Below are 10,281 nucleotides of genomic sequence, written 5' to 3'. Positions count from 1 at the left end.
GCGGCACAAGCCTATAAATTCGTTTCTCATTGGAATTGGTACCATATCTATCAATCTCTCCGTTACTGTCTAGATTTGCAGATAACTGAGTACGAGAAATTAAAAATGGAGGCTTTGCTGTGTAAAAGATTGGGGGATCCAGTGGGAAAGATGGACGAGAATCCCCCGATAGTCTTGAGCAAAAGCCATCCAATCCCACAACTGGAGTCCCCCACCGCGATCAGAGTGAAAGTGAAAGCCACGAGCTTGAACTATGCCAATTACCTCCAGATTTTGGGCAAATATCAAGAGAAGCCTCCCCTGCCTTTCATCCCCGGTTCCGATTACTCCGGCATCGTGGACGCGGTCGGTCCTAATGTCTCCCTTTTCAAGGTCGGCGACCGCGTCTGCTCATTCGCTTCCCTTGGCTCCTTTGCTCAATTCATCGTCGCCGATCAATCCCAACTGTAAACTTACTTCTTTTCCAATTTCAGTTTTTTTTTGTTTAATTTAAGTTCGTTTCCTTACTTCGATTTTTTTTTTCTTTCCAAGAAAGGCTTCGAGTACCTGACGGGTGTGATCTGGTGGCTGCTGCTGCACTACCCGTCGCTTTTGGAACCTCCCATGTTGCTCTTGTAAATAGAGCTCGCTTGACCTCATCTCAGGTGCTTATAAAAACTGCTTATCAGCTCTGACGTATCACATACACATAGGAAACAGGAATGATGGTTAACCTTAGCATGTCAATGCGATCAATTCTTCTAGGTTTTGCTGGTTCTTGGTGCTGCCGGTGGAGTTGGCCTTTCTGCTGTACAAATTGGCAAGGTTTGCGGTGCCATTGTTATTGCCGTTGCTAGGTACTTGCCTTTCCACTTCTTTTGTGTACTTATAGTGCTTCTCAGCTAAACATGTTATAATTTTATTGCACTTTAACTAATAATAGGGGAGCTGAAAAGATAGAGGTTTTGAAGTCATTGGGAGTTGATCATATAGTAGACTCGAGCAAAGAAAACGTTACTGCAAGTGTCAAGAACTTCCTCAAGACAAGGAAGCTTAAAGGCATTGATGTTTTGTATGATCCTGTTGGAGGCAAGCTCACTAAAGAAGCCTTGAAGCTTTTGAATTGGGGTGCTCAAATTTTAGTCATTGGGTTTGCGAGTGGGGAAATACCTGTCATCCCTGCTAATATTGCTCTAGTTAAGGTATTTTAGATTCTAGTTATTCATTTAGTCAAGGATTGGATTACCTATAATTTACATTCTTGCCAGCCATATTACATATGAGATTTTCATGCTTGAAAAGACAGCCAGATGTAGTCTTTTTTTTTATCCCTTTTCAATGAGCTTGTCTGTCTGTGTTAGTTTATGAGGTTGAGCAAAACAATGTTTTTACTGATATTTTGTCAAAGTTGATAAATGAATGTTGCTTCCTTGTTATCCAGAACTGGACCATACATGGACTTTATTGGGGTAGCTACAGAATACATCAACCAGTTGTTCTTGAAGATTCTCTCAAGGAGCTACTTTCCTGGATGGAAAAGGGCCTAATTACGATCCACATTTCTCATACATACAGACTATCAGAGGTCTGGATTTCAATCTTTGTTCTTGTTTTTCTTCAATTGAGCAAACTATTTTCTAGAAGATGCATAGCTGTAATGATTTCCCATTTAAAGAAACATCACATGATATTTTAGAACTCTATTCTAAGGGCATTGCTTGGTAAAACAGTAACATTCTTTGGCTAAGGATGCAAGGGGCACTTCCTACAAATGTACAACAAGCCCTCCTCCTAAAATGAAAAGAAAAGATGCAACAGAATTTTATAGTGTTGCTTATATAGTGAGCATTGGTATATGCACCAAGTTTATGATACGCTAGACTACTCAGAACCTCCATGCAACCAAGGCCAAACAATAGTGTAGATAATTGAGTTTAGAAATAGGCACTGACTGGTTACCTGTTCTTGGGATGATAAAAAGTTATGGTTTCCTGTTATTATGGTAATCATGGAAGTTGTTTTAAGCTGAAATCTATCAGTAGTTTTCTTGGAATGTGCATTGTACGAATACAAACTTGCTGATTCCCTATATTCAATTAATCCTGAACTTTCCAACCTGCATATGATTGTAGATGAAGAATACATATAAATACTTGGCCTGATTGTTGGTATAGCTTTTTATCATAATTTTCTAAGAGAGGCATACATGTAAATATTTTCTTGATTGTTGCTATAACTTTTTATCCTATTTCTAAGAGATGTATCACGTTATGTACTTACCTACTCGATGAAATGTCCTTGGCAGGCCAGTCTCGCCTTTTCTGCTATTAGAGATAGGAAAGCTATTGGAAAGGTGATGATTGCTTTTGATGATGAAAGAAGTGTAAGATCTAAGCTTTAATTGGATCAGGATTCAGCTGGATTGTCAGAATCTTCTCCTCACAACCCTTGACAACTATATGGTATAATCAGTATAGTTTCTATGATCACTTCAGAATGGTTGGCAAAGAATAAGGATACAATAAACTGCGAAATAAAGGAATAATCAATTAAATACTGCTATAGAATAAACTGGAACAAAGCATATAATGCAGATTGCTGCTCACAGCTCATTTTAGAACGATGGTTGTAAGATGTCAATATTTGTATATTTCTTGCTCTTTATCTGTGAGCTGTGACGAAGCTAAATGCCAAGGACTATGCATTGAGCGGGTATATGCTTCTTAATTTTGGTAAAAGGTGAATTTTTCAAGCCAAAACTATTTTCCAGATTATAGGTCACCAATATTGCAGTATCGTAATTTTTTTTTTTTTTTTTTTTTGGTGCAAAGAGATGATATAATAGAAGGGTAAAGAAAAATTATAGTTTATGCATAAAATTTCAGTCGCCAGCTTTCCTATTGATGGTATGCGTGATGATAATATATATTTCTGAGGATAAGTTTCACCATAATCATATGGAAGCAAAGAAACTCCCCTTTTACCTTTCCTTTTTAAGGAAGGTGTACAAAGTGAGATGTGATAAGTTCAAGTCTCTTCTTCCACTGTGTTTTCATCAAACTATTCAGAGAGTTCTTATCAATTTGATGAAAATTATTTAAAAAAGAAAGACTCAATTGTGTAGCCAATGATATCATTCATATTTATGCAAATTTAAAAAAAAAAAGAAAAGAAAAGAAAAAAGAAATGAACTAGCATGGAAGTTATTGTATTTAACTTTAAAGAAAGAAAAGAAAAAGGTAATTTTGGGCTTTTCATTTCAGCAAAACTGTTGTTGTTTTTACAAAGTGAGTAATTTGATTTATATTTGGAAGTTTTAGATGCCAGGCAATCAAAATAATTTACTATATATATAAATCTATATATGTATACACACACAAAGCTATATGTATTTAAACATCACTTCTCCAAACGTAGCTCAATAGGCTTTCAAATACCTATGATTACCGACTGAAGAAAATACCGCTTTGCAACGGACAATTTCTGACATGAAATCCTGCATATATATCATTTATTAAGTATAAACATTTATTAAATTGACTCTTATAGTTCAACTTAGTGTCAAAAAATGTGTAAAAAAAAAAAAAAAAGAATTATATACCTTCCATTCTCATTTCAACTACTAGAAGCTACAAGTGGAAATAACAAGACCAATTGGAATTGGAATACTTATTTCGCACGGAAAATCTCAGGTATGGTTCTTATATAATATAATATTCTTTAGATTTGGTACTAATAGATAACTTGCCATATACTTAGCGGATTTTGATTCTTTTCGTCTTTTAGGGTTGAATATTTATTGGAAAGAGTATGTATTTTTCCGGTAGTCTCTATGATCAGTGTTCAGGAAGGAATTGAAGGAACATTGAAGAGTTGGAGAAGAGAAGAATGGCTCCATACTTACCACCAATTATCATTCAAGAAATTCTCTCAAGACTTGACGTTAAGACTCTGATTCGATTCAAAAGTGTATCAAAATCTTTTACCAACCTGATTTCTAGTCCTTCTTTCCAAGAGTTGCACAACCGAAGATCGCAGCGAAATCTCCTTTTTCTCTTCCGATCCACCTCCCCCTATTATGACGAGCATGCGGATGCTACTCGCCGCTTTGTTTATCAATTCGTTTCGGTAGACAATCGTGGAATGGTGCATAGTAAATTCATTGCAAGGGTGGATGATCCAATTAAGCTCGTGCTACCCAGCTGCTGCGGATTGGTTTGTTTCGCTACAAATACCCGCATTTACTTATGTAACCCTGCCACCCGCCAACTCGCCCCGTTGCCTAGATATCCTTACCAGCAGCGCACACCGATATCAGGATTTGGGTTCGGTTATGCGGGGTCAGTTAAGGGATACAAAGTGGTACAGTTAGTTCATCGTGTAATTCAGCCCTCCATTGCTCATAAGATAGAATGCTCTGTCTTTACCATTGGATTTGGAGGACGAGTTGATAACGGTTGGAGAGTACTGAAAGAAGGCTGCCCATATTTTGTCGAGCAGTTCAGTTATCCGGTTTTTATCAAGGAAACCATCAATTGGAAGATCAATCGGTATCATCATCGAGTGCTAAGGAGGAGCAACGATTATGTTGTCTCTTTCAACGTTAGAGAGGAGAAATTCTTTACCATTACTCATCCAGCTGATTGGAGATACATTGCACAAAATTCGACGCAGCTGGCGGATCTCGGCGGGATGTTGTGCATGGTTGAGATTTCGGCATCTCATATAATAGTATGGATGCTGAGGGATCACCAAAAGTGCCTGTGGGAGAAAAGAGGCTTAATAAATCTTGCAGGAATAGATCGCAGACTTGTTGGAGAAATCAAGTGCCTTAACAATGGTGAAATTGTTTTCAGCTCCATTTCTAACATTCTGCTCTTTTATGAGCTGAAAAAGAAAAGGTTTAGGCACATTCCACTTCCTCTTCGTGCCTTTGAAACTGGGATTTATTGGGAAAGCTTTTTCTCCCCTAGAATCACACATTAGATTTCTGAATTGGTATGCTCTAATCTATGTCGTCTTCTTTTAGTTTTAGTGTTAGTTTTAGGTGGCTTCACTGCTTCAGTGTTGCAATTTTTTCAGATTATCCTAAAGCCCTATTTTCCTTAAACTGTTAAAACTAGAGCTGTAAAAGGTAATGCATTTGTTTATTTGAAAGAAATAGTCTGTTGAAATTCACAACAAAAAATTTCAGTAAATAATGGACCATTTACGCCCCACAATTTATGGCCACCAAAAAGCAACCTAATGGAACAGCATTGCTCTTATGCTATACAGTAAAAATGACAAAAATGTAATGTTTCATACGACACTATTTACATTGATCCATATATTTACACGTGCAGAAGCATAAATAATATGTTGTGGGCATGAAAAATGGTAGCTTTATCCAGGCCTGCTCGCTGTTTTCAGGAAACGGACATATTCCTGCTGCAACATCTCCCCTCCATGAATAGGATCAAAGCTGCACCTGTAAAAACTGATAATTGAGGAGAAATCTGTTAGAAATGAAACAGTCCATCAAAATAACTGTTTGGAAACACTACATTTTTCTTGCTGTTACTGTTCACCAATATATTCCTGTGCTATTTTCACCACTAAAAATCTGTTGATAATAATTACACCCCAAAATACCATAGACGAAAGTAGTACTGAAACCAAATATCACACATTGTATTCTCTATGGCCTCAACTATTAGAAACAACATCCCAATACATGGTTGGCAGGGACAAATAACTTTCAACGAAATGTTCAAGGGCAATGTTTAGTAATCATGAAGCTGAACCACGCACAGAATCAAAATTTTAATAAAGAGAGAAAAAATGGGAGTCAGTTTAGGATACGCCGCAGGCTGTAAGCTAGGGTTCAGAGGTTAACCTTTGTGACAAGGACAAGATTGGAACCCATTTTCCCACTGTTTTTTTTTTAATTTTAATTTAATGAGCTATCAAAAAGCTGATGTAATTGCCAGCATCAGAGGAATACAATTGCAAATGAAAATCTGTAGCAATTAAGAGAACAAAATAAGCCCATACCTTCCATCCATGCCAACAATAATAACAGTATTCTGGGATCCAAATGCAGCAATGAATTGGATGTCTTCTGGCAAGTGGAACTGAGCAAATGACCACTCAGAGCTAAAATACTTTGGTAATACCACTGCAATAGTATCAGAAAGATGAGACTTGTTCAAGAAATGAACAAAAATTCATAGGGAAATATCAGATGTAAAATAAGACTCCCATCTCTTCTCCCTACCTCAAAAGGAGAGGCGGCGGGCAGAAGAAAGGATCAGAGAAAATAAAGGAGACTTACAATTTGAGCAACAGAAAAGATAAATCCTGGGTACACATGCTTTGGGAAGGATACGTTTTATGTGCTCCAGTGTTACAGAACATTATGTTAATGAAAAAAAAAATAATTACCATCATGTAAGATATTATATTTCAGATTGTTATCGTGAGTTTTTGGACCTCATCTAGCAATTATCATCAGGTATAACTGAATTCAAAATCAAATGTTCTAGGCTTTTTGCATTAGTATCAATTACATATCATATGCTTACCTATCACATTACACCTTGCAAATTATCATGCAGCTCATAGGTATTGAAGTCAGTAAACATCTTTTGACATTTGTTTAAAGGAGAAAAATACAAAACAAAGAATGCAAAAGGCATTACAGATTTCATCTCCAAGTCCAATGATAAGCTTAATAAAAAAAGTGTTGATAAAATTTTCTTACCTCTCATAAAAGACAAGGATGAACCAGGATTGGAACTAGTGCTTGGAGAAATAAGAGTATCCAGGGAAGTTGAAGAACTCTGGTTTAATAGTGATGGACCTTGAATAGGATGAGAGGAAGAATCCTCCCCAGCCACGCGAACTCTAAGACTAAAAATATGAACAGTACCTTTGTCACTTGACACAGCCAGCCACTGAACATTCTGAGAGAGTGCAATGCCATAAATCTCTGCTCGATCAACTCCTCTTCGCACCTACAGGAAGCAATTTTTTTTTTTTTTAGTCTAAAATCCATCAGGAAAAGATACATGCAAGTTTTTTACTTAGATGTCCATGACTGACAGCAATAAGTAGTCAGGTGAAGAGCTTATGATATCAGTTTGAGAAGATGACTTAGTCGTCTATATCATATACAATTGTTTTAAACAGTAGAGTAAGACACTGTGCAAAAAAAAGAGAAATGTGAATCGAATATCCACTTATCATGTCCAGCCAGATATTTGTCAGGCCTTGTGCACTCGTGAATAACGTTTTTACATAAGTCCAGATAGGAGAACTGACTAAAATTTTATCTCAGCAACTCCATTTCTTATGCTGCCAGACATGCCAATGCTTCTGATCTAAGTTCAATAATCAATAAACTGAAAAGCTGAAGATCTTTAATTTATCAGTTTTATTTGTTCTTAGCATAACAATCTTCCCCTTGCAAACCAAGGACCTACTATGTAGTAGGGGATGCCTTATAAGTTATTAGTGAATCGTGACGATTTTACATATTTGATTCTCAACCCTAATTAAGAAATAGGAGAGAATTCTTGGTGAACTTTTAATATAACCACTGTATTCATAATAAACATGACATATCGTCCAACAAGCTACCTCTTGCAAGCGAGACCCATCCATCGTGTTGAAAATTCTTATCAAAGTGCCCCTTGTACTAGCAGTTGCAAGAAGAAGGCCATCCATTGTCAAGGTGATGCATGCAAGATGAGAATCATGAGCATTAATTAACTTCATGACATTCAGCCCAAAGTGTTCAATTCGAACCTGTCCTCGATGAAGACCTGGGCAAGCTAAAACACATGTGTTTGATTGGTGAGAAAGGCAGCATAATCCCCTAGGATTTGTTAGAGTCTCAATCTGGTGAAGAAGCTTTAGATCCATGAAACTATAAACATATATTTTGTGCTCAAGAACAACAACAATTCGATCCCTCCTTAATTTTACTGCACGAACCTCAGACCTAAATGAAAATTCACCGATGCACCGACTTTGATGATCATCCCAGATCAAAACTTTGTTTGGAGGATACTGAGAATTACCATCAGCACCAACAAGTGCCAGAATATTGCATCGGAACAGCATCTCAACAATTTTGAACCCCCCACTCTTCAGATCACGTCTGAAAGTTTCCTTAAAAGGCTCACAGTTATAAATACGGAACCCGCGGTTTGTGCCAGTAGCAAAGCAGCCATAGTCCTGATTCCAAGTCGCAGAGAGCAATTCTTCTACATCATTGTCTAGCTGAGGCTGACCTGAAGATCCAGAAGAATTTATATTTGGGGGCTCAAAGGAGCCATGCCTTATTGGATGAAGAAATCCTTGAGAAGATGAAACAGTTGATGTCATGAGGGATGAAGAAGCAGTCAGTAAAGCTTGCTTGAAGCAATCAAAAACAGAAGGAATCCATAGGAAACAGGATAAACAACGTTGTAGCAGCACAGGTAAAGCTCTGTCACAACAGATAATAACTGTATGAATGATAATTGGTAAGAACAAGCTTATGGCAAAATGTTAGGTTTATATCCACATGTTAAAATATCCGAACACTGCGATCAATGTAAAGAACTGACATCCCGTCACAGGTTCTTCACTTATTTGGAGTCAATTATATGGTAGTTATGAAAACAATAAGGCAAATCCGGAAACAGTTGAGAGCTTATTGAATAAACAATCAATGCTTTGGCAGGTAAAGGAATTGGACTTTAGACATGCAGTGTTCAGTTTTTGCTGTGTTGGAATTCTTAAAGAGAATTTTTGCCTCTAGAATTGTCGAAGACAATATAGTCTTTCAGATCCACCTAGAGTTCTCTGATCCCAGAGGATTCAACAGAGTTCTTTTAGCTGATATTCAATGAGATCAGAGGAAGCTGCATTAGTATTTCTTCTCTTCCATCATTACTAATATCTTGCTCATTCAGCTTCACTTAAAAATAAGGAAAAAAAAAATCCCTGTGATATTATGAAAGAAAGCAAGCATAGGAGCATCTATCCAGGATGCCAACTCAATTTAACAGAGGTTAGCATTAACCAAAACAAAATGGGCTATACAAAGAAATCGTAGCTACAAATTACTAAAGAACTTGCAGCTGAAATCCCACTAAAAGGAGCTATCTTCCTCAAGAACCAGTGAAAAGAACCACAACTAGTCAACTTTGATATAGAAAACGGCACCAATCTAAGATAAAGGAAAATTGGCCAAGCAGAGGAAATTAGTCGGATTTATCAATTTTTCTAAAAAAAAAAAAAAAAAAAAAAAAAAAAAAAAAAAAAAGGGAAGAAGAAGAAGAAGAAGGGAAAACAGACTTACAGGAAGGTTGAGGAGCAAGAAGTTGGATTATTTTCTCTAATTTTAACAGAAACTGTTGAGTCAGATGATGCAGTCCACTATTTCTGTACACAAACAGAAAATATGCATTTCAGGAGTGGTGAAATCAATACGGAAAGCAATCAAGGAAACAAAAATTCAATTCATAATCTACATTTCACAGCAAGACTAATAAAGTTAGAAAATGAAATTGAGCACAAACGAACATAACCTTTTGGATCGAAATAGGGATGAAGAGGGAGTGTGAGTGGTTCCCTTGCTTCTCGCTTCTTCCTTAACAAATCACAATACCCAAATCTAAGATACATGAAATAGATCTAATGACTAGTTCGTTCCGAAACCTGCAATAAATTTTATTTTCTCTTTTATTTTTGTCTTCTCTTGCATTTTGACAGCTGGCACTTGGCCATTGAAATCTCTTAATCCCTCACAAACATTGAAATTTACATTTACTATTTTCATGGTTTAAATAACTTTTTTTTCCTTTTTCTAGCAATTTTTATTAAAGCGAAATTATAGAAAAAAAAATTAAATGTAAGTAATTCATTAAAAATTTTGAACTTTGAGCGTTCATAACTCACACACACGTTCTACAAGTGATGTAAAAATTTGAAGGATGAATTGAAAAGTTTTCTTTAACTAAAGTTAAGTTCAATCTCATGTTAATAGTGATTTTTACCACTCCTTTAACCATTTTACCTCTCTTCTTGATATGGAATTTATTAAATCTTATAATATATGGCTTTATATTTTAACCGCACGTTAAAATTCATTCTTCCGGGTAGACTAGTACTACAATTGTGTAAGCACAAGACTCCTAAAATCCATAGTAAGCCTAAAAGGCATCTATTTACTAAGAAAGGTGCAAACCAAAATTTGTATTCTTCAATAACATGCATAGTAAAATTTGCCTTACCACATAATTCATTCATACACAAAATTGCACATGT

General features: G+C 36.3%; 3 protein-coding genes across 4 annotated transcripts; 2 read left to right on the top strand and 1 right to left on the bottom strand.

The window, feature by feature from the left end:
* Positions 1-105: 105 nt before the first annotated feature.
* Positions 106-2,748, top strand: LOC105649146 (GroES-like zinc-binding alcohol dehydrogenase family protein). The gene is made up of 6 exons (XM_012235710.4): positions 106-446; positions 536-644; positions 745-836; positions 923-1,181; positions 1,421-1,564; positions 2,285-2,748. The coding sequence occupies exons 1-6, from the start codon at positions 106-108 to the stop codon at positions 2,378-2,380; spliced, it is 1,041 nt and encodes a 346-aa protein (XP_012091100.1). The 3' UTR covers positions 2,381-2,748.
* Positions 2,749-3,507: 759 nt separating this feature from the next.
* Positions 3,508-5,201, top strand: LOC105649147 (putative F-box protein At1g47790). The gene is made up of 2 exons (XM_012235711.4): positions 3,508-3,671; positions 3,766-5,201. Exon 2 carries the CDS (start codon positions 3,868-3,870, stop codon positions 4,963-4,965), a length of 1,098 nt encoding a protein of 365 aa, XP_012091101.3. The 5' UTR covers positions 3,508-3,671; positions 3,766-3,867; the 3' UTR covers positions 4,966-5,201.
* ATG18C (autophagy-like protein) lies at positions 5,108-9,723 on the bottom strand. Of its 2 annotated transcripts, XM_089723437.1 has the most exons (6): positions 9,543-9,723; positions 9,314-9,396; positions 7,603-8,455; positions 6,725-6,977; positions 6,016-6,139; positions 5,108-5,458 (listed from the first exon to the last, which is right to left on the bottom strand). In XM_089723437.1, the coding sequence occupies exons 3-6, from the start codon at positions 8,350-8,352 to the stop codon at positions 5,365-5,367; spliced, it is 1,221 nt and encodes a 406-aa protein (XP_089579563.1). In that variant the 5' UTR covers positions 8,353-8,455; positions 9,314-9,396; positions 9,543-9,723; the 3' UTR covers positions 5,108-5,364. The 2 variants fall into 2 exon arrangements, with proteins under 2 accessions (XP_089579563.1, XP_089579564.1); XM_089723438.1 differs by lacking the exon at positions 9,543-9,723 and having other exon boundaries at positions 7,603-8,474.
* Positions 9,724-10,281: the final 558 nt, after the last annotated feature.

Source organism: Jatropha curcas, chromosome 6, assembly GCF_041381405.1.
Source record: "Jatropha curcas cultivar XTBG-Jc1 chromosome 6, XTBG_Jcur_1.0, whole genome shotgun sequence".
Lineage (NCBI taxonomy): Eukaryota > Viridiplantae > Streptophyta > Magnoliopsida > Malpighiales > Euphorbiaceae > Jatropha > Jatropha curcas.
The sequence above is the reverse complement of the archived record's forward strand: the minus strand, read 5'-3'. Positions and strand labels throughout refer to the sequence as shown.

What these genes read in the sequence shown, in the direction of transcription:
- LOC105649146 (XM_012235710.4), top strand. Translation starts at nt 106, where the DNA reads ATGGAGGCTTTGCTGTGTAAAAGATTGGGGGATCCAGTGGGAAAGATG. An exon ending in GTCGCCGATCAATCCCAACT is followed by an intron (nt 447 to 535) that starts GTAAACTTACTT and finishes TTTCCAAGAAAG; the next exon opens with GCTTCGAGTACCTGACGGGT. An exon ending in ATTGTTATTGCCGTTGCTAG is followed by an intron (nt 837 to 922) that starts GTACTTGCCTTT and finishes AACTAATAATAG; the next exon opens with GGGAGCTGAAAAGATAGAGG.
- LOC105649147 (XM_012235711.4), top strand. Translation starts at nt 3,868, where the DNA reads ATGGCTCCATACTTACCACCAATTATCATTCAAGAAATTCTCTCAAGA.
- ATG18C (XM_089723437.1), bottom strand. Translation starts at nt 8,352, where the DNA reads ATGACATCAACTGTTTCATCTTCTCAAGGATTTCTTCATCCAATAAGG. An exon ending in ATGGGTCTCGCTTGCAAGAG is followed by an intron (nt 6,978 to 7,602) that starts GTAGCTTGTTGG and finishes TGCTTCCTGTAG; the next exon opens with GTGCGAAGAGGAGTTGATCG. An exon ending in ATTGTTGGCATGGATGGAAG is followed by an intron (nt 5,459 to 6,015) that starts GTATGGGCTTAT and finishes CTCAATTATCAG; the next exon opens with TTTTTACAGGTGCAGCTTTG.